Genomic DNA, 22365 nt, shown 5'->3' with positions numbered 1-22365 from the left:
CAATTATTCGGCGCTCAGCCTTCCTTATAGTCCAGCTCTCACAGCCATACATTGGCCATACATTGGCCATACATAGATGGAGGGCCATACATTGGCCCTCCATCTATGGGAAAACCATAGCTTTGATTAGACGGACCTTTGTCGGCAAGGTGATGTCTCTGCTTCTTACTATGCTGTCTAGGTTTGCCATAGCTTTCCTCCCAAGGAGCAAGCGTCTTTTAATTTCATGGCTACCGTCACCATCTGCAGTGACCTTGGAGCCCAAGAAAGTAAAATCTGTCACTGCTTCCATTTCTTCCCCTTCTCTGTGCCAGGAAGTGATGGGGCCAGATGCCATGATCTTAGTTTTTTTAATGTTGAGTTTCAAACCAGCTTTTGCACCCTCCTCTTTTACCCTCAACAAGAGGCTCTTTAGATCCTCTTCTCTTTCTGCCATTAGGGTGGTATCGTCTGCATATCGGAGGTTGTTGATAATTCTCCCAGCACTCTTAATTCCGACCTCTGATTCATCCAGCCCGGCGTTTCTCATGATGTACTCTGCATATGAGTTAAATAAGCAGGGTGACAATATGCAGCCTTGTCATACTCCTTTCCCAATTTGGAACCACTCGGTTGTTCCATGTCTGGTTCTTACTGTTGCTTCTTGACCCTCGTACAGGTTTCTCAGGAATAGGTAAGGTGGTCTGGTACTCCTATCACTTTAAGAATTTGCCACAGTTTGTTGTGATCCACACAATCAAAGGCTTTAGCGTAGTCAATGAAGCAGAAATAGACGTTTTTCTGGAATTCTCTTGCTTTCTCCATGATGCAGCGAATGTTGGCGATTTGATCTCTAGTTCCTCTGCCTCTTCTAAACCCAGCTTGTACTTCCGGTAGTTCTCGGTTCGCATACTGCTGAAGCCTAGCTTGTAGGATTTTGAGCATCACCTTGCTGGCATGTGAAATGAGTGCAATTGTGCAGTAGTTTGAACACTCTTTGGCGTTGCCCTTCTTTGGAATTGGAATGTAAACTGACCTTTCAGTGTTCCAAATTTGTTGGCATATTGAACGCAGCACTTTAACAGCATCATCTTCTAGGATTTTAAATAGCTCAGCTGGAAGACTGTCATCTCTGCTAGCTTTGTTGTTACTAATGCTTCCTAAGGCCCACTTGACTTCACTCTCTAGGATGTCCGGCTCAAGTTCACTGACCGCACTGTCATGGCTATCAGGGACATTCAGATCTTTCCTGTATAGTTCTTCTGTGTATTCTTTCCACCGCTTCTTAATCTCATCTGCTTCTGTTAGGTCCCTGCCTTCTTGGTCCTTTATCATGCTCGTCTTTGCACAAAACGTTCCCTTGAGATCTCCAATTTTCTTGAAGAGATCTCTAGTCTTTCCCATTCTGTTGTTTTCCTCGATTTCTTTGCATTGTTCATTTAAGAAGGCCTTCTTGTCTCTCCTTGCTATTCTCTGGAAATCTGCATTCAGTTGGATATATCTTCCCCTTTCTCCCTTGCTTTTTGCTTCCTTTCTTTCCTCAGCTACTTGTAAAGCCTCCTCAGACAGCCACTTGGCTTTCTTGCATTTCTTTTTCTTTGGGATGGATTGAGTTGCTGCCTCCTGAACAATGTTACGGACCTCCATCCATAGTTCCTCAGGCACTCTGTCTATCAGGTCTAATCCCTGAAATCTATTCGTCACCTCCACTGTATATTCATAAGGGATATGATTGAGGTCATACCTGTATGGTTTAGTGGTTTTCCCTACGTTCTTCAATTTAAGCCGAAATTTTGCAACAAGAAGCTCATGATCTGAGCCACAATCAGCTCCAGGTCTTGTTTTTACTGACTGTATAGAGCTTCTCCATCTTTGGCTGCAAAGGACATAATCAATCTGATTTCGATATTGACCGTCTGGTGATGTCCATGTGTAGAGTCGTCTCTTGTGCTGTTGGAAAAGAGTGTTTGCTATGATCAGCGTGTTCTCTTGGCAAAACTCTATTAGCCTTTGTCCTGCTTCATTTTGTACACCAAGGCCATGCCTGCCTGTTATCCCGGTGATTTCTTGACTTCCTACTTTAGCATTCCAATCCCCTATGATGAAGAGGACATCTTTTTTTGGTGTTAGTTCTAGAAGGTGTTGTAGGTCTTCATAGAACCGATCAGCCTCAGCTTCTTCGGCATCAGTGGTTGGGGCATAGACTTGAATTACTGTGATGTTGAATGGTTTGCCTTGGATTCGTACTGAGATCATTCTGTTGTTTTTGAGATTGTACCCCAGTACTGCTTTTCCCACCCTTTTGTTGACTATGAGTGCTACTCCATTTCTTCTAAGGGATTCTTGCCCACAGTAGTAGATATGATGGTCACCTGAATTAAATTCGCCCATGACTGTCCATTTTAGTTCGCTGATTCCCAAGATGTCGATGTTCAATCTTGCCATCTCATGTTTGACCACCTCCAGCTTACCTTGATTCATTGATCTGACATTTCAGGTTCCTAAACAATATTGTTCTTTACAGCATCGGATTTTCTTTTCACCACCAGATACATCCACAGCTGAGTGTCCTTTTGGCTTTGGCCCAGCCGCTTCACTCTTTCTGGTGCTACTTGGAAATACCCTCTGCTCTTCCCCAGTAGTATATTGGACACCTTCCAACCTGAGGGGCTCATCTTCCGGCATCATATCTTTTAGCCTTGTGATACATTTCATGGGGTTTTCTTGGCAAGAATACTGGAGTGGGTTGCCATTTCCTTCTCCAGTGGACCACATTTTGTCAGAACTCTCTGCCATGACCTGTCCGTCTTGGGTGGCCCTGCACGGCATAGCTTATGGCTTCACTGAGTTACGCAAGCCCCTTCGCCACAACAAGGCAGTGATCCCTGAAGGGGGTTCAAAAAGATACGTTGTGCTAAAAATGTAATGTGTAGGAAGGGCTCCTTTTTAACCTTATTTGGAGGTCTGGAGTTTACATGGCTTTTGCACAAAGCAGGTAGTGAATGTGTGTCTCACTGCATCTGCTGTAACAATATGTGATCTTCTCTAGCTGTCATAATGGCTACAACCACCAATGTTTACCAACCCATATTGTAGGATGCGTGTTGGGAAGTGGCTCAAAGATCTGTGAAAAGGCAACTTGCAAACAGAGCAGTTCATATCTTTTAAAATGCATTGGCTGTGTGTTGAAATCTCTCAGTGTAAAGATTGTGGCATAGTTGTGGGCAGTGGTAGCACTGGAGTTTTGCACGTAGAAGGCTCCAGGTACAATCCTTCAGCTCTCCCACAACTCTAGGAATGGGTTCTTCTAGGGAACCAGTTGGCAATGGTACCAGTCAAAATGGCCCATTGATCTTAAGGTAGCATCTTGTAGTAGTACCGGGAGCAATCCTATGCACGGTTAGAGAGAAAAATGTCAGACCTTTTTCTGTCTAAGCATGCATAGGATCGCGCCCATGGCAAATTTTTAATTGGATATATCTCAAGTTTTCTGTTTTTCTGGAAATCAGAAGGGTTTTTATTTCCTTGAAAAACAACAAGTGAACAGCCCAATTGGTAGTTAAAAGCTGAAATTATTGTTAGCAATTGCACGACTATTGTCCTTTAACTGAAAGCAACTGAGCCAAGGTAGCAGCCTTGAAAGTTGGCAACCTCTCTTAGTAGAATTGCCCTCTGAAAGCACCATGCTGATTACCCTTTGTGTTGGTCCTCTTTGAATCCCTTCAGGAATCGGAGGTGACCCGTTCAACGGAACAAATTTTATCGACTGTCTGGATGTCCTCCTGAAGGATCCCAACACTGAAGGGATTATACTGATAGGCGAGATCGGTGGAAATGCTGAAGAAGATGCTGCTGACTTCCTTAGGAAAAACAATTCTGTAAGCTTAAACATTCTAGAAGAGCATTTTTTCCTATGTGTGAATATTCTCACCAAATCCAAACAGTACTTCCGCTTGCACAGCCTTTTTGCCAAAGCATAAGGACTGAGTCTTTCTCTGTTACTCACAAAGTGGTGTGTAACCAATAGGTCCATCAATAACCTTATCAAAGCTGTCAGTTAAAGCACTGAGAGACACGCTTCAGGCTTGCAGGATCTAGTTTGTTCTTTTTTTCTAGAACTCCAAGGTCCAGCGACTGGAGCCAGGTGCACAAAGGGGGTGGGGAAGAAATACACAGAATTAAGGCAGGGATGCAGGACTTGTGGCCCTCCAGATGTTGTTGGACTGCAACACTCATGTTCCCTCACCATTGGTTATGCTGGCAAAGGCTGATGGAAGTTGCAGTGGCAACATCTGGAGGGCCACATGTTTCCCACCACTGAATTAAGGAACAGGGTGCCTCTCAGCACATGCTCAGGCCAGGAATGTTTTGTCTGCAACATTCCTTTTACACAAAAAATCACTCCTGGTTTCCCCCTCTGTCTTCAAGCGTTCTTCAGTTCAGCACCTGAGTTTAGGGGTGGGTGGGGGGAAGGGAGTATTTTTGTTGTGTGTGTTGGAGGTGGAGGAGTATTGTTGTTGTTGCTATTAAACAATTGCCTATCTACTGTAAATCTCCCTGAGATCTACCAGTAGATCCTGACCTATAGTCTCCTTGCCCCTGAGCTAAAGTATTAAAGCATTGCTTGGTTGATAACATGCAGCCAAGTATTTGCTGGTCCCCTGCGGTTCCCATCTCACATGGCATAAATAACTGTATCGGCTCCAGCTGCGTAGACTTCCTGACTAAATTTGTCATTGTGGTGTGGTTTGCGGAAAGGATGGTTTCTCTCTTTCTCAACAGAAAATGCCCACCCATTTCAATCTAGCGCGAAAACAAGGCTGTGGGTCCATTTGAAGTGTAACATCCTGTACCACGTGTTGCAATCTCCATAACTGTCCATGCAGGCAAATGGCTGATGAGCGAGTGAAACTTGCTCATCAGGCAAATGGCTGATGAGTGAGTGAAACTTGCTCATGGGTGGCCCTTTGAACCAGCAACTTCGATATGGTTCACAGGACTGTGAGGTCAGGTGTGTGGGTTACTTATTCATATGGCAGGAGTGTTGAACCTCAGGCCTGTGGGCCAGAACTGACTGGCCTGGAACCCCAGTCTGGGGTCCCAGATAGCCACATCCCCTTACCCTGGCCCCAGTCTCTTTCTCCCAACCCCAGATTGTTTGGTGGTCTCGTGGCTTTTGTGTGTGTGTTTCTCCCCATTCTAAAAAGTTGAAATTGCTCTCCTAAGGCTTATTTACTGGCAGTAAGAGTTTAAGCTAAAACATGCTGGTAATTTTGATATTTTGCCCTGCCCCCTTTTGCCTTTGGCCCTGCCCAACGCTGGAATGCAGCCCCTGAGAGCTCTGAAATTAAATGTGTTCCTCTGGCTGAATGAGGTTCAACACCCCTGCCGTGAAGTGCCACATGAATTACTCTAGCAGCTAGTTTAAGACATTCTGAATCCTTGTCACATGACACAACCCAGTTGTCCCTAGGAACACCTGTTAATGAAGAAGGGGTGATATCTCACTCAGATATTTATGGGAGCAGCCGCCCATAAGCGATATCCATGCCATGGCGGAAAAGCACAGTGCTATTTGTGTAGTGTGCTGCCTGGAAGCTGCGGCTCAGTCGATAGGGTTGCCAGAGTTGCACATTACTTCTTCTAGGAACTTTTGGGCACATTATGCGGAGAACATTTTGAATGTTTGGGCCAGCCCTAGGAAGTTCTCTGTGGCTGCAAAACATTGCCAGAACTGCCCTTTGATTTATTTATTATTTACAGTATTTTTACCCTGATCTTCAGCCAAAAAATTCTCCCAGAGTGGCTTACAAAGATTAATAATGACAGTCTCTGCTCTCAGGCTGACAGTCTAAAAGACACAACACAAAAGGAGAAGGTATTGGGAGGGAGGAGGGAAAAAAACAAAACTCAGGCACCAGCTCTTAGTTTCAGAGTTCTTATAGATGTTCCTTCTGGCAGACTGGAGTAAAGCAAGCTCCCTGCAGCTGCTCCCTCTCTGGCTAATGTGTAGGCCAGGTTGGTCCCCCACTTGCCCTGATGTTCCTCCTAGGAGGCAGGGGGTGCAGCCTTCCTGTGGCTCTTGGTTCACTGGGATTTCTTGTGTTAGCATTTGCTGACTTTCCTGCTGTATACCCCTCACCATTCTCCATTCAAAAGCATTTGTGGGACAGCTGCTAACTGTCTGTTGTTGTTGTTGTTCAGTCGTTCAGTCGTGTCCGACTCTTCGTGACCCCATGGACCATAGCACGCCAGGCCTTCCTGTCCTGTGCTCTCTCCCGGAGCGTGCTCAAGTTCATATTCATTGCATCCGTGATGCTATCTAGCCATCTCATCCTCTGCCGTCCCCTTCTCCTTTTGCCTTCAGTCTTTCCCAGCATCAGGGTCTTTTCCAGGGAGTTTTCTCTTCGCATTAGGTGGCCAAAATATTGGAGCTTCAGCTTCATTATCTGTCCTTCCAATGAGCAGTCAGGGTTGATTTCCTTTAGGATTGACTGATTTGACCTCCTTGCAGTCCAGGGGACTCGTAAGAGTCTTCTCCAGCACCACAGTTCGAAAGCATCAATTCTTCGGCGCTCAGCCTTCCTTATAGTCCAGCTCTCACAGCCATACATTACTACTGGGAAAACCATAGCTTTGATTAGACGGACCTTTGTCGGCAAGGTGATGTCTCTGCTTCTTACTATGCTGTCTAGGTTGGCCATAGCTTTCCTCCCAAGGAGCAAGCGTCTTTTAATTTCATGGCTACAGTCACCATCTGCGGTGATCTTGGAGCCCAAGAAAGTAAAATCTGTCACTGCTTCCATTTCTTCCCCTTCTATATGCCAGGAAGTGATAGGGCCAGATGCCATGATCTTCGTTTTTTTAATGTTGAGTTTCAAACCAGCTTTTGCACTCTCCTCTTTCACCCTCAACAAGAGGCTCTTGAGATCCTCTTCGCTTTCTGCCATTAGGGTGGTATCGTCTGCATATTGGAGGTTGTTGATAATTCTCCCGGCAATCTTAATTCCGACCTCTGATTCATCCAACCCGGCATTTCCCATGATGTACTCTGCATATAAGTTAAATAAGCAGGGTGACAACATGCAGCCTTGTTGTACTCCTTTCCCAATTTTGAACCAATCGGTTGTTCCATGTCTGGTTCTTACTGTTGCTTCTTGACCCTCGTACAGGTTTCTCAGGAGACAGGTAAGGTGGTCTGGTACTCCCATCACTTTAAGAATTTGCCACAGTTTGTTGTGATCCACACAATCGAAGGCTTTAGCGTAGTCAATGAAGCAGAAATAGACGTTTTTCTGGAATTCTCTTGCTTTCTCCATGATGCAGCGAATGTTGGCGATTTGATCTCTAGTTCCTCTGCCTCTTCTAAACCCAGCTTGTACTTCCGGTAGTTCTCGGTTCGCATACTGCTGAAGCCTAGCTTGTAGGATTTTGAGCATCACCTTGCTGGCATGTGAAATGAGCGCAATTGTGCGGTAGTTTGAACACTCTTTGGCATTGCCCTTCTTTGGAATTGGAATGTAAACTGACCTTTTCCAGTCTTGTGGCCACTGTTGAGTGTTCCAGATTTGTTGGCATATTGAATGCAGCACTTTAACAGCATCATCTTTTAGGATTTTAAATAGCTCGACTGGAATACTGTCATCTCCGCTAGCTTTGTTGTTACTAATGCTTCCTAAGGCCCACTTGACTTCACTCTCTAGGATGTCTGGCTCAAGTTCAGTGACCGCACTATCATGGCTATCAGGGACATTCAGATCTTTCCTGTATAGTTCTTCTGTGTATTCTTGCCACCTCTTCTTAATCTCATCTGCTTCTGTTAGGTCCCTGCCTTCTTTGTCCTTTATCATGCCCGTCTTTGTACAAAACGTTCCCTTGAGATCTCCAATTTTCTTGAAGAGATCTCTAGTCTTTCCCATTCTGTTGTTTTCCTCGATTTCTTTGCATTGTTCATTTAAGAAGGCCTTCTTGTCTCTCCTTGCTATTCTCTGAAACTCTGCATTCAGTTGGATATATCTTCCCCTTTCTCCTTTGCTTTTCGCTTCCCTTCTTTCCTCAGCTACTTGTAAAGCCTCATCAGACAGCCACTTGGCTTTCTTGCATTTCTTTTTCTTTGGGATGGATTTCGTTGCTGCCTCCTGAACAATGTTACGGACCTCCGTCCATAGTACCTCAGGCACTCTGTCTATCAGGTCTACCTTAAATCTATTCCTCACCTCCACTGTATATTCATAAGGGATATGATTTAGGTCATACCTGAAAGGTTTAGTGGTTTTCCCTACGTTCTTCAATTTAAGCCGAAATTTTGCAAGAAGCAGCTCATGATCTGAGCCACAGTCAGCTCCAGGTCTTGTTTTTACTGACTGTATGGAGCTTCTCCATCTTTGGCTGCAAAGGACATAATCAATCTGATTTCGATATTGACCATCTGGTGACGTCCATGTGTAGAGTCGCCTCTTGTGCTGTTGGAAAAGAGTGTTTGCTATGATCAGCCTGTTCTCTTGGCAAAACTCTATTAGCTTTTGTCCTGCTTCATTTTGTACACCAAGGCCATGCCTGCCTGTTATCCTGGTGATTTCTTGACTTCCTACTTTAGCATTCCAATCCCCTATGATGAAGAGGACATCTTTTTTTGGTGTTAGTTCTAGAAGGTGTTGTAGGTCTTCATAGAACCGATCAACCTCAGCTTCTTCGGCCTCAGTGGTTGGGGCATAGACTTGAATTACTGTGATGTTGAATGGTTTGCCTTGGATTCATACTGAGATCATTCTATCATTTTTAAGATTGTACCCCAGTACTGCTTTCCCCACCCTTTTGTTGACTATGAGTGCTACTCCATTTCTTCTAAGGGATTCTTGCCCACAATAGTAGATATGATGGTCACCTGAATTAAATTCGCCCATGCCTGTCCATTTTAGTTCGCTGATTCCCAAAATGTCGATGTTCAATCTTGCCATCTCATGTTTGACCACCTCCAGCTTACCTTGATTCATTGATCTGACATTCCAGGTTCCTAAACAATATTGTTCTTTACAGCATCGGATTTTCTTTTCACCGCCAGACACATCCACAGCTGAGTGTCCTTTTGGGTTTGGCCCAGCCGCTTCACTCTTTCTGGCGCTACTTGGAAATACCCTCTGCTCTTCCCCAGTAGCATATTGGACACCTTCCGACCTGAGGGGCTCATCTTCCGGCGTCATCTCTTTTAGCCTTGTGATACGTTCCATGGGGTTTTCTTGGCAAGAATACTGGAGTGGGTTGCCATTTCCTTCTCCAGTGGACCACATTTTGTCAGAACTCTCTGCCATGACCTGTCCGTCTTGGGTGGCCCTGCACAGCATAGCTTATGGCTTCACTGAGTTACGCAAGCCCCTTCGCCACAACAAGGCAGTGATCCATGACGGGGGCTAACTGTCTACCTGCCTTTATTTTTTCACTGTAGCTTATACAACAATCAGCAAAAAGCACCAAGGCTGAAATTCTAACCAGATTTTAAAAAATAATAATACATAAGACTTTTTCTTGGGATGTCTCCTGTGGGAGCTGGCTTCTGTAATCAAAACTGTTTAAGTATTTCCTTAGGTTTCATGATCTGCACATGCTCTGTGCAGGATTTCTGCCTCACGCTTCTGCATCCGTTTGCCTGGCTAGAATCCTCAGCCTCTCTGTCGGCTTCCTTATGTGCAGATGTCTACCTCCTTGTCTGGCAGTGCCATGAACTGCACCCACCGGGGTAGTTGCATTTCTGCCATCACTCTCTCCTCCCCCGCCCCTGCCTTCATGAAATATGTCATTTTTCATCACAGGGTCCGGACTCCAAGCCGGTTGTCTCATTTATAGCTGGAGTCACTGCTCCACCAGGCAGAAGGATGGGCCACGCAGGGGCTATCATCGCTGGTGGAAAAGGTGGAGCGAAAGAGAAAATCACTGCTCTTCAGAATGCTGGTGTTACTGTCAGTATGTCTCCTGCTCAGCTGGGCTCTACTATGTACAAGGTTAGTTAAGCAGCTCTTAGAAGTTCATGGAAATGGCACTGCTTGTCGGAAAGTAAGTTGAGTAATGCGGAGTTTGTCAGGGTAGAACCAAAACTTTGGTTCCTGTAAAGGAAGTGCTGCTTTATTCCTATGAACAAGTGTTTCAATGCAACAGAAATGATGTAAGTGTCACATTTGTAGGGCTTGGGCCAGTGAGACCCCCAGGTTCAAATTGCCACTTAGCCGTGAAACATCTTGGCTGGTTTTGTTCAAGTTGCTCTCAGCCCAATCCGCCTTGCAAGGTTGTTGTTGAAGACAAAATGGGATAGCCCATAGATGCTGAGGGCAAAGATAAATAACTTTCATCGGAGTTTGTTCATGCTTTTCTTCCAAGAGCAATTCAGAAACTTGTTGGGTTTTTGGTTTCTTTTTTAGCTCCACATCCTGTAACTCAATCTTCCCCAACCAGGTGCTCTCCAGACCTGTTGGACTACATCATCCCCCGGCCAGCTGAAGGACATGGTGGGTATTGTAGTCCCAACACATCTGGAGGGCAGCAGATTGGGGAAGGCTGCTGTGACTTAACTCTTGTTTCAATTGTCCTCTTCCTTTCCACACTCTTAGTCCCTTGTGGTGCAGGTTAAAAGAGAACAAGCGTTCCCTCCTTAGGTGGGTCTTAGATGGAGGGATTGAGTTTGCCAAAAGTGTCTGAAGGCCCTTGGGATTTGCTCAAGGGTTTAAAGTTGTCGATTGGAACCCCTGCAGTCAAGCCATCTGACACCTCTGTGACATCAGAGCATTTTACCACCGTCTCTCTTTCCAAACGAAGTCCCACCATTACTCTGAGAGCCAATCAGCCAGCGCCATCAAGAAAGGCGGGGCAGGCAAAGAGGACCCAGGACAAGGAAAAGATTACAGAAGTGGAGAGGGTGAAGTGATTGGCAGATGCATGCCATGGCTATAATCAAACTTTTTCTCCTTTTTATTATTCCTCAAGGAGTTTGAGAAGAGGAAAATGCTGTGAGAGGAGAATCCGTCGGAAATATCAGCACAGCCCCTCGCCTCCCTCCATGCTCTGTATTTTTCACCCACTGATTTTTATTTGCCTGAATACAGCTAACATCAGTCTTATGAATCCAGATTTAAAGCCACACGGTTTTATTTCAGTGGCTCCTTTGTTCAGACATGATTTGTTCAGACGTCATAACAAACAAATAAACTTACCACTAAACTTGATTATTTGAAACTCTGAACCTTCCTACATTCTTATTTTTCTCAAATCATTCTAATACAGACTATTAAAGGTTATTACTTCAACTACCTGGAAGCTTTAAGAATGCATATACTTTAAAGTAAAACTGTTATTCTTCCTCTGCTTTGGGTTTTTAAGCTTTATTTTTAATGGGTGATTGTACGTGATGTGGAAGTTGGTGCCATCTACAGGCTATATCCTGTTGGTCCAGTGCATCAGGTATTTGCTGAGCCATATAGAATTTAGGTCTGGTGTTGGTGACAGCCACAAGTTGCTTCATGTGAGAACTTTTAGGTGTGCAACCTCCTTGAAACCATAAATTACTCGCCAGCAATGAGATGAGGGTTGAGGACCCTCTTGGGCGTAGCAGTGCCTAAGGTCACATTTCATGGCCCAGCTGTACCCTCTTACTGTGCTCTGATGTCATATCTCAAGTCCTATCCACATTGTACAGGTAGGAGGTGTGGTGCCTGTTAAATTTCAACAGATGAAAATAAAAATAAAAATCAAGCTATCAACATGGGCTGTGTGTGCATGTGTGTTTTGGTGGGGGAGGGTATTGTCCCTCTCAGACGTTTTAAAACGGAATTCTTTTAGTGTCTGAGAGGGTATCGCATATTTTCCCTCCTTTCCACTTTTGACATTAAGCCATTTTCCATTGGATGAAGGTATGTCCTTAATTTTTATGAAACCGATTACCATGTAAAGCAGATTCCGGATGAGTTTTGAGGCTTAATTAGACCTTCAGAGGCAGCTGTTGACACTATATCCTCTCAGATGTCATGTTCCCTGGGCTGTTCCACACATACAATGCCTCTTCCTACATATATCCTGCTTCTGAATAAACCATTTCCATAGCAACTTTTTTTGAGATCTGGCTTCCAATTTGCTTTTGTCCTTATGCTATGCTCTCCTGTTGAGAATTGCTTATGCCATTTGCTGTGCAGCAGATCAGATCCTTTAACAACATGGAACTCAGTTTGGAAACATTGGAGCAGAACAACGCCCCCTCTGCCCCTTTTTAAAATGTCTTATTTTGATCTTGCAAATGTTTTTTACTCACCGTGAAAGTTTATATCAGCCAGCATCCAAAGAGCGATGCAACTAGTTCCATGGCTATAAGATTTTTTTTTTTTAATTCTCGTGTTTCTTGTCCCCTTCACCCAGCAGTTTGTAATATACCATGGTGGGTGGGGAGGCCACTCAGATTTTCAAAGGGCAAGAATGTCACCAGGCATGTCTATAGGTATCTCTTTGGATCCACACCATAGTTTCCTGGGAAGGTATATATTTCTTATCTCTTTGTAAAATGCTGTTTGACTATTTCTCTTGTTCTTACTTATGTGATGCTCAGATTTTTATGTGGTTTGAACTGCGAACGAGTTGCTGCAGCTTAGAGAGAACATCTACTGGGGACATATTTTCTGCAAATAATTACCAGTGATCCTCCACTGACTACTTTTGTTACTTCTGGGCATAGATAAAACGTGATGGTCATAAATGCACGTTGCGAGCTATAAGAAAATTTGATGAAGTTTTCACTTCGGTTTCATTATGAACAGGAATAAAATCAACTAAGGCAAAACGGACCTGGCTGCTTATGTAGCATGACGTTACTTTAAACAGAAAACTGATTTGTAAAGGCTGAATTTTGGGAAAGGGGGGTGGGGGGGAACAACCTGCATACATGCTTTTCATAGTCTCAAGACAGTTTTTCCCCTATGCCAGTTGAGACCAGTTCCAAAGCTCTCCCAGCTTACTCTAATTTTTGCTTTAGTGGACAAAAAAGGTGTTGAAGCAGCACCGTCCGCCCTTGGGCTCTGGCATTTCAGTAGTGAATCGCATTCTGCGCAAACTCAGATGCTATGCATGCCCCCTGATTTCACCTTGCGAGTGTAGAATTTGGTATTCTACAACGCAGCAGCCTGAACATCTCTGCTGTTATTTTTGGGAGAGAGAAAAAATGAGTTGCTAGATCTTAAGGCTGTGAAGGTAGGCTTGAAAGTATGTGGGCAAAAACCAGCAGGAAGGTCACTTGTGCAAATTCCATTGAAATGAATGGGAGCAGTGCAAGTGGGAACCACACAAGATCATGGTAGTGGGTTTGTGCTGCTCATCTTTCAGTGGGGCTCCCGTAGGACCCCTTCAGGTTGGATCATGGTCCTTGTGACTGCAGAGACTGATATCACCTTGTAAACCTTTTCTTTACAAACATGACTATTCCTTTTTTTTATTAAACCAAAGACCTATTAGGTGTGGTGTCCTAACTGGAGTTTACTTAGTAGCTTTTGTAATAACTGAGGAACTGATAACTATTTGTGACAAAAGAAAAGCCCAGTGGTGTGATGCAGATCCATTTGTCCTTGTGACTGTGGCAACCACCAGTGACAAGTTGCATTATAGCAAGTCAGACTTGGCTCGTCTAGCTCACCGACTAGCAATAGCTGTCCGGAGTTTCATTCAGGAATCTCTCTGAACCCTTACTGATGATGCCAGAGGTCGAACTGGGAACCTCTCGCATATAGGGCCTGTCCAAGGCATTTTGCTGCCTGAGGCAAAGAACAAGATGGTGCCCCTTCCCATTCCATGCTCAGAAGCTGACTTTGGCTGGCAGTTGAATCTTCCTTCAACATTGTGACAGGACAGCATCCACCACTCCTGAAGCCTGCAGGCTAGTTTAGGGGGCACATGACAGGCCGCTTGGAAGCTCTCCCAACGCCTTGACGCCACCTCCCACCATTTGTTGCCTGACGCAACTGCCTCACTGCCTAATGGTAGGGCTGGGCCTGCTTGTGTACAAATACGTGTTACTGCTAAGCTATGGCTCTTCCCCAAAGGGTGGAGAACCCACATTCCCCCATCTACTGACACCAACCAGTGTGGCATTCAAACCTGGGCCTTATTGGCACGACACTTTGGGCAACACAGCTGGCTGGCCTATCATGGAAGGCCAGTTCAAGCCTAACCTTCCTATTCTCTGTTGCTAGTCAGGGAGTGGGCAGTATAAAGCAAGGAGAACTTCTTTGGATCCACCACAGTGCTGTCTACTCTGAGCAGTATAGGCTCTCTTCTGTCTCAGGTAGAAGTTTCCCACTTCAGCTTTGCTACCTGAGACTGTTTTGACTGGAGATTGGATCTGGGCCTCTCTAAACACGAGATGGTTCTATACCTATTGAATCAGAGGTGGGAAACGTGTGGCCCTCCAGATACAGTCCAACAACAACTCCCATCAGCCCTAGCCGGCGTAGCCAATGGTGAGGGATGCTTGGAGTTGCAGTCCCAACAACATCTGGACAGTCACCCCCACATTAAATAAGAGTGCTGCTAGGCCCAACTGTCTATGTCAGCCTTCCCCCAAACCTGGTGCCTTCCAAACGTTCTGGACCACAACTCCCAGCATTCCTGATATTGGTCATGCTGGCTGGGAGTGGTGGGAGTTGAAGGCCAAAACATTTTCAAGCCTCTAGGCTTGATTTCTGTAATGCACTGTACTTGGGTCTGCCTGTATATTGAATTTGGAAACTCCAACTGGTACAAAATATGGCAGCCAGGTTGGTCTCTGGGACACCCTGTGGAGACCATATTTCACCGGTTTTAAAATCTTTACAAGGGCTGCCAATTTGGTTCCAAGCAAAATACAAAGTGCTGGTTCTTACCTTTAAAGCCTGCCATGGTCTAGGTCCAAGGTACCTTAGGGAGCGCCTTCTCCCCTATGTCCCAGTCTGCCACCTAAGGTCCTCTGAGGGCTCTGCTGCAGCTGCCTCATGCAAGATTGGCAGGGACATGCAAGAGGACCTTTTCCTTTGCCTCCCCTCAGTTGTGGAATGACCTGCTGGTTGAAATGCGCCTGCTGACCTCGTTGAAGGTTTTTAAGCAGGCATTAAAGACTAGTATTCTGGCAGGCTTTCTCGTTTTAGAACTCTTTGCTGACTTTTGCTGACTTTTATTAAGCTGTGTTTTAGGCTGTGTTGTTTTATTGTTGGATTTTTTTAAAACAATGTTTTTAGTTCAAAGTTGCTTTTAGATATGTTTGTATCTATGGTCTGTATGCTTTTATGTAAATGGTTTTTAAACTTTGTATGTTTATTCGGTCAGTCGCTTCCGACTCTTGGTGACTTCATGGCCCAGCCCATGCCAGAGCCTCCTGTTGGCCGTCGCCACCCCCAGCTCCCCCAAGGTCGAGTCCATCACCTCCAGAATATCCTCCATCCATCTTGCCCCTGGTCGGCCCCTCTTCCTTTTGCCTTCCACTTTCCCTAGCATCAGCATCTTCTCCAGGGTATCCTGTCTTCTCATGATGTGGCCAAAGTACTTCAGTTTTGCCTTTAAGATCATTCCCTCAAGTGAGCAGTCTGGCTTGATTTCCTGGAGTATGGACTGGTTTGATCTTCTTGCAGTCCAAGGCACTCTCAGAATTTTCCTCCAGCACCACAGTTATACAGCTCTGTATTTTAATGTTTTAACTTTTGTAAACCACCCAAAGAGCTTCAGCTATGGGGCAGTATAGAAATGTTGTTAATAACTACTACTACTACTTCTACTAAAAAATAAATATTTTTCAGGGCACCAGGCTGGAGAAGACTGGTCTATACCTTTGCAAGGGAGGCAAAGGACCTGGGAAATAGTCATATTAGCTTCCCTCTCCCTATAATTCATTCCTTTAAATGCAGCAAACTTTACCAGTGGATGACATGTTGCCCCTTAGGATTGTGTGCAGTCCAGCAACAACTAATACAGACGCACATCCGACTGAAGTTTATTGCCTGTAGTTTATGGTTAATAATAAAAACAATGGTGATGTGTTTTCTCCAGGAGCTCTGCATTCATGCACTTGAAAACCCAAGTAAAAAGATTGTCTTTCCTTCCACCCCTTCCCTTATCCTTGCAGTAATATCTGAACTGCTTTGCTGTGGCACACAGTACATGCTCAATGAAGTCCCCTCTCCTGACACCTTTAAACACTCACAGTAATTTTATGTTTTTTAAGAGCAGCTGCTCCTTGCAAATGGATTTTCTAAAATTTTAAAGTACAGATGAAAGAGATAGCATCTTGCTCACGAACTGGCATTTCAATTAGGTCGTTGAAAAGTTTGATCCCATGCAATTAGGCATGTCTGAGTCCATTGAAATCAAGCTGTTAGGCATTTGGAATGGGCAGATGTTGCAAAATCAACATCTTGCTTATAAGTGGGGTGGGGGGAAACCATCCTCCTAAGAAGAAATCTACTGTTTTCAGCTGTTGCAATGTAATTTTAAAAAATGTTCATCTGTCAGGAAAGAGGAAAAACAAAATGTCTTCATAACTTTCTTAAACCCTAAGTTTGCTGTTCAAAACTTGAGCAGTAAAAAAAAAAAAAAAGCCAGCACAAAGACTTGTTCCATCCTAATGATGCGTTGCTGCAATTCATTTGGAAGTTGTTAAAAAGTTGAACATTATTTTTTTCATGATAAAAAGGGAAATGAGAACAGCTCATGTGAAAAGGCTGCTTGGTCAGGTCTGAATTAATGTCTGAGTAATAACAGTATTAGAGGAAAATGTATTCTTCTACAATGACTTTCATCATGTTCCTAGAATCTCACATGCTGCTTTCTGTCTGGCTCCTGCCTCTTAAGTGGTTCTGCTGAAACCATTTGTGTATATATAAATATACATACATGCATGCATGCATATAAATAAACATTTTTGGTCCAGTGTTGTGTATTGGAAAACGTGAGGGCCTTCAGCCTAGAGTGACACGAAGGTTGGAATTTCTTCTAAGATTTTACGAGCCAAGTCATTGAAATGACACTGGATGGTCTTTGAGAAGAGTGACCCGGTAGCCAGAATGTGCGTTGCCACACTCAGTCTCCGTAATAATGGTCAGGTGTCATCCAGCTGTAAGAACCTCTCAGTTATAGCTGGGACCTTACATGCAAAATACCAAAGAGTAGTGCAACGTTCTCTCCCTCCCTCTCCACCTTGAATACATTTTGAAAAGGTTGTCTTGGACCAGATCCAGTGCACAAACCTTGGGCCAGATTCAGTCATCCCTGTTTCAAATGTCAGAGAGTAAGACATGTACCAGGGAGACCTAAGTACTGGTCTGTGGGAGCCACTCAGCATGCTGATGCTCAACACAGTGTTACCCATTTCCAATGTTCCGCTGTTCTCTTGTTTCTGGTGCCCTTTGTAAGCCGGGCAACAAATCCAGCCAGGCTTCTCCAACCCGGAGAAGGATCCAATGGTATGCTACTGCCAGTGCTAATGATGTTGTGCCAGCGGAAACCAATGTTTGCTCAGCATCAATAGTGCTTGCTTGTGTGATGGGTTTCTGGGGAAACATGCTAGCAACCTCTTTTGACATTGTACAAGGGCTAGTTTCTGCTGGCGCAATGTCAAAAGTGGTGGTATGCCCTTGGATCCTCCCCCTGGTGCCTGCCAGATATGTTGGACCACAACTCCCATCAGGCCTGGCCTGCTCTGCAAGTGGTCAGGGATGATTAGAGTTGTAGTCCAACACATCTGGCAGGCACCATGTGGGAGGAGGCTAAATTAAACCCTTCTGCTGTCAAAGGTTTCATATAAAATCTCATTATTGGATGAGGTGTAGCTTATGAGACAATATCCATATTCACTTGCAAAGCTCTTTGTAGCTCTGGAAAATGTTTAGGAAAAGGCAGTAAGGCACCCAGAGTGAACACTGGGTTGTTGGGGCACCTTCCCTATGAGGAAAGGCTGAAGAGTTTGGGGCTTTTTAGTTTGGGATGGGGAGATGACTAAGGAGACACATAGGAAGCTGCCTTATACCGAATCCGTCCATTAGTCCTTTTAGCTTAGTCTTGTCTACACCAGGGTTGGAGAGTGTGTGGTCTTCTAGAAGTTGTTGGACTGCTACTCCTATCACCCCTCACCATTGGTCATGCTGGCTAGGGCTGATGGGAACTGCAGTCCCAACAGCATCTGGAGGGCTACACTTTACCCCTGGCCTGTACTGATTGACAGTGGCTCTCCAGGGTTTCAGGCAGGAGTGTTTCCGAGCCCTACCTGAAGATGCCAAGGATTGAACCTAGGACCTTAGCACAAAGGATGTGCTCTTCCACTGAGCTATGATCAAGCATAAGTTCTTTAAGAAATTATGCATGCTGTGGAAGAAAAAAAAAACTGGGTGCATAATGCAATCCTATGGATGTCTGCTTGGAAAAGTCCCACAGAGTTCAATCAGACTTATCTCTAGGGAAGTTGGTTTAGGATTGCAGCCAGAGAGGAGATTTTCTAGTATTATGAGGGATACGTTGGGGTCACCCAGGGGAAATTGATTAGTGGTAGATTCCGGAGAGACAAAAGATGGTATCATTAACTTACAAAAGTCACTGCCATAGGATGAACCACAGGAATTAGTTGTGATAACTATACAGAACCTCCATGTTCAAAGTACACAAAGAACTGAACAGAATGTTCTGGGGAGCAAGAGCAAGGGTGGAAGAGACCATCACCTTCAAGCCCTAAGCATCTGTTTGGTTACTTGAGGGTGCAGGATGCTGAACTTAGATGTATGTTTTGATCTGATCCAGTGGAGCTGCAGTTAAGTTCTTACCCCAAGAAGTTTGGGGTGATACCTCTCCCCCACCCCCCAAATTACCGCAGAGAAACTAAGAACTGAGATTTATACAGTGTATCCATCTTCCAAGTTGTATATTTGGAAGTTGTTTTTCACAGCTGGGGCTTGAATGCTGTGAACTGCTGGAATGGAGCATACAGGCCCTGTAGGAAAAAGAAGATTGAATGTACATTTCACATTAAATAACCCTCATCCAAGGGGAGGGTTCTGCCACTCACACGTCATTCTCTTTATGCTCTCCTCTCCAAGTGACAGGCTCAGCCCCTCTGTCATAAATTGTCCTGGATGCTGCTGTTGCTATGTGAGGGAAGAGAAATTGTGAAGGAGTTGAAGAATGTAAGAACTGCAGTGATGCTGGGTCCAACCAATGGTCTACTTAGTTCTAGCAATGGAAAAATCTGTCAATTTCAGTTTTTCATTTTCCTCATCTTAAGTATTTTCTGAACAATTTCTGCATCGGTTTGTCATCATCGTCGTCGTCTTCCTCCTCCTCCTCTCCACATGAAAATTCATAGGCATTTTTGTGCACACTTTCCCCTAATATGCTGTAAGGCCCCAGGCCTGAACCAAGCTATTAGTAGTTTTAGAGGGGTTTAGATGATCCATGATGCTCTCTGACTTTGGTCAGTTGGCTGCTGTTTTCCCTAACAGGCCTCTTGATTTACCAGGATTAGTCAAAGGTCAATAGCACGGCCTCATCGTATTCCATACTAACAAGCTAGAGTGTCTTATCAAGATGTGCCTGGGAAGTGAGGCATGTTTGCCTTAAAGCTGCAGGTGTCTGTGCTGGGAAAGTTTCCTTCTGAACAAGTACTGTTAGTTATCCTGGGAATGAACGCTAATTAACGCTTGCTGTTTTCATGCTGCCTCACTGCTAACATGTATGGTATAAAACCCATTTTACCCCATGGCTCTGTGTTCCGAGAAGCTGTCTGATCCAACCATTGGGTACACCTCTGTGCTGACTGTACTCAATAAAGTAACTCCTTGTAAGTAAACCTGGATCTGATTTATCACTATCTTGGCACCTCTAAATTAAGAGTTCAGAGCCTACTGCAGGGGCAATACATATGCTCATCTTTGTACACAGTTTCCTTAATGTATGCATTCCAGTGCATTTTGCTGTAGTCGTTGTTCAGAGAACTTCATCACAAAATTTGGAGAAGTGTGAATACCAAAGGATAATTGTGTTCTAGTTCGTATATTCATTTGGTAAGTATGAACGCGGCACATTCTTATTGAAATGGGAACTGAACAAAATTATCTCCCATCCCTACTTAGTTCAGCATTCTGTCTACCAGCGTGTCATGCCTCCCTTGGACTCCTCTGAGGATGAAAGGGAATGGCAGGCTCCAAACCAAGGGGAGGGACCAGTGCAGAAGGAACCCAAGCCCCCTCACCTCCTGTGGATGTTCCATGCCCGGCTGCAGCCCCCCAGAGGATTCAGAGGGTGAAATGCCACTGAGCCCCACAGAGCGCAGGCAGCTGCATGCAGGTGAGCCTCTGTCCATTTAAGACAGGCTCTCAGAGGCAGGAGGACCAATTGGATGCAGCTGCTTCCGGACGCGGCAGTTAAAAGCAGGAAGCAGGCAGGAGCAAGGCTGCTAGAGAACAGCTGTCAGGAGCGCCCTAGCTGCCTCTTGCAGTCCCCTCCAATAGCTAACTCAGGACACAGACGAGGAATTATTTCCAAGACTTTATTCCTTTATGACTCTTTCAGATGCTAATCACTAGTGACTAAGCAAGGAACAGCACTGGGGAAAGATAGCAGAGTAGCCTAAGCTCCGGGTAAGGCAGTTGGTCCCCGTTTGAAGGAGAACCATGGGAAGACCCTGAACTTTTGGGCTAGGGAGAGATCCTCCCTCTTTCCCTTGGGTCCTCAGGACACAACCATTGTTTGCGCACCAAACGAGTGCTACGCCTCCTTTCCACGCCCTCCATCTGTCATCGCTCCCTGCATCTGCGCCAAGCATCCAGCAAGCCCCCCTCCAGCACTCTCTCAGTGTCAGTGTCACTATCTATCCCAGGAATGCTGGCAGGAGGAATCTCTGCCAGCTGCTGTGCTTGTGAGAGATGAGCGAGCTCCTCTTCCACAGATTGCTGTTCCTCCTCAGAATCAGGACTGCTCTGGGGCTCTATTGGCTCAGTTTCCACCCTGACAACAACGTCAAATCTTGCACCATATCTCAGCCTCGCCCCTGGACCTGACCCGCTGCCTTGCTTGTGTTCCCCTGTGTGTTTTGGACTTCGGATTGGAAAATGGACTTCTCTTTGCCACATCACTTTGGGTTCGACTGCCCTGAAAGAAGTTCCCTGCTTCAGCCGCCTTTCCCCTCTTGCAGCCTTGGGCAGATTTACGACCCTGTTATCAGCCAGTGATTTATCACTGTCATCTGGCAGGAGCTGACACAGTGGTGGTCAAGCAGGTGGTGTCCATGTGGTTCTACAAGCAGGGCAAATTGTTAATCTTCAGTATCTGGGATTTGGAGGTACAGTGCATCAAAACCTGCTGTGTTTAAGACAAATAGGCATAGGGGTATTTGTGTTAGATGCCTTTAATTTTTAATTTATAATTTTTAATTTATTATTTATAATTTATAATTTATTTATTTATATTTATTTATTTATTTATTTATTTATTTGAAGTGAGCTCCCGATACCTTTTAAAAAAAATTTCTTGGCAGAATTGGATGAAAATGGCAGGTATAGTTGCATTGCCTGAGTCAAACAAGCCTGTTACTGTATGTGTCAGATTCATAATTTCAAGGGGTTTTGTGCACCTTTGCAGTTTGGGAGTATCCTAAAAAAAGAAAGAAAAAGGATGCATTTACCCCCTTTGGGTTTTGGTGGGCAATTATTATGAAAATGGCATTTAGCATAGAGTTGGCCATAGCTAACAAAGCTGCAAAATAATTCAAGGAGAGGTGCAGCAGTTTTTTGTGGAAGGGATGTGATTTGTTCCCTTTCCCTTCGTCTGTGGGCTTTTTTTGGGGGGGGGGATTTCAGTGACAGTGGCACACATCATAGAGGTTTCCCTAGGCAGGAAACTGGCAAAATTTCAGAAGTATGGGTGCAGAGGTTAGGGAGTTATGAGGAATGAAAAAGAGTTCAAGTGTTTTTCTTTTCTGCTCAAGTGTCACCAAAGTCAGAGAAACTGCAATAGGACAGGGGTGCAGAGTGGATGTGGAGCAGGATCATGCAGCAGCAGAAGGACAGTGAGCATTTTTCCAAGAGAGCTTCCAATGCTACACCCTCCCAGATCCCACAGACTTCCCTAAACCTTTTTAATGTTCCTGCTCCTGGGAAAGGGAACTAGGAAAAAGCACTGAACATTCATTCATTCATTCATTTAATTTCTATACTGCCCAATAGCCGAAGCTCTCTGGGCGGTTCACAAAAATTAAAACCAAACAGCACACAATAAAACAATTTAAAATATATAGAACATTAAAACCACAATATAACAATGCAACCACAATAAAACCTGGGACCAGTCCTGCAATACGTTGCTTCATTGCCCTTCCCACGAAGCACTGGGAATAGAGCGCCCTAGCAAAACCAT

At 44.8% G+C, this 22365-nt stretch overlaps 1 protein-coding gene across 6 annotated transcripts in view; it reads left to right on the top strand.

Annotated features, from left to right (window-relative positions):
- SUCLG1 (succinate-CoA ligase GDP/ADP-forming subunit alpha) overlaps positions 1 to 12793 on the top strand; it is a 28004-nt gene extending 15211 nt beyond the window's left edge. For 3 of the 6 annotated variants that reach the window (XM_084855361.1, XM_084855363.1, XM_084855358.1), the window contains 3 exons: positions 3706 to 3857; positions 9786 to 9974; positions 10423 to 10564. In XM_084855361.1, coding sequence (XP_084711487.1) covers positions 3706 to 3857; positions 9786 to 9974; positions 10423 to 10467 — 386 coding nt within the window. In that variant the 3' untranslated portion in view covers positions 10468 to 10564. Of the gene's footprint in view, positions 1 to 3705; positions 3858 to 9785; positions 9975 to 10422; positions 10565 to 10950 lie in introns of those variants that run through there. The other 3 variants (XM_084855364.1, XM_084855360.1, XM_084855362.1) reach the window with 2 other exon arrangements.
- Positions 12794 to 22365: the final 9572 nt, after the last annotated feature.

The sequence above is a fragment of the Heloderma suspectum genome, chromosome 5 (assembly GCF_057233095.1).
Source record: "Heloderma suspectum isolate Gila_16-S chromosome 5, 16-S_ref, whole genome shotgun sequence".
NCBI classification, from domain to species: Eukaryota; Metazoa; Chordata; class Lepidosauria; order Squamata; family Helodermatidae; genus Heloderma; species Heloderma suspectum.
This window is presented reverse-complemented; position numbering and strand designations above follow the sequence as displayed.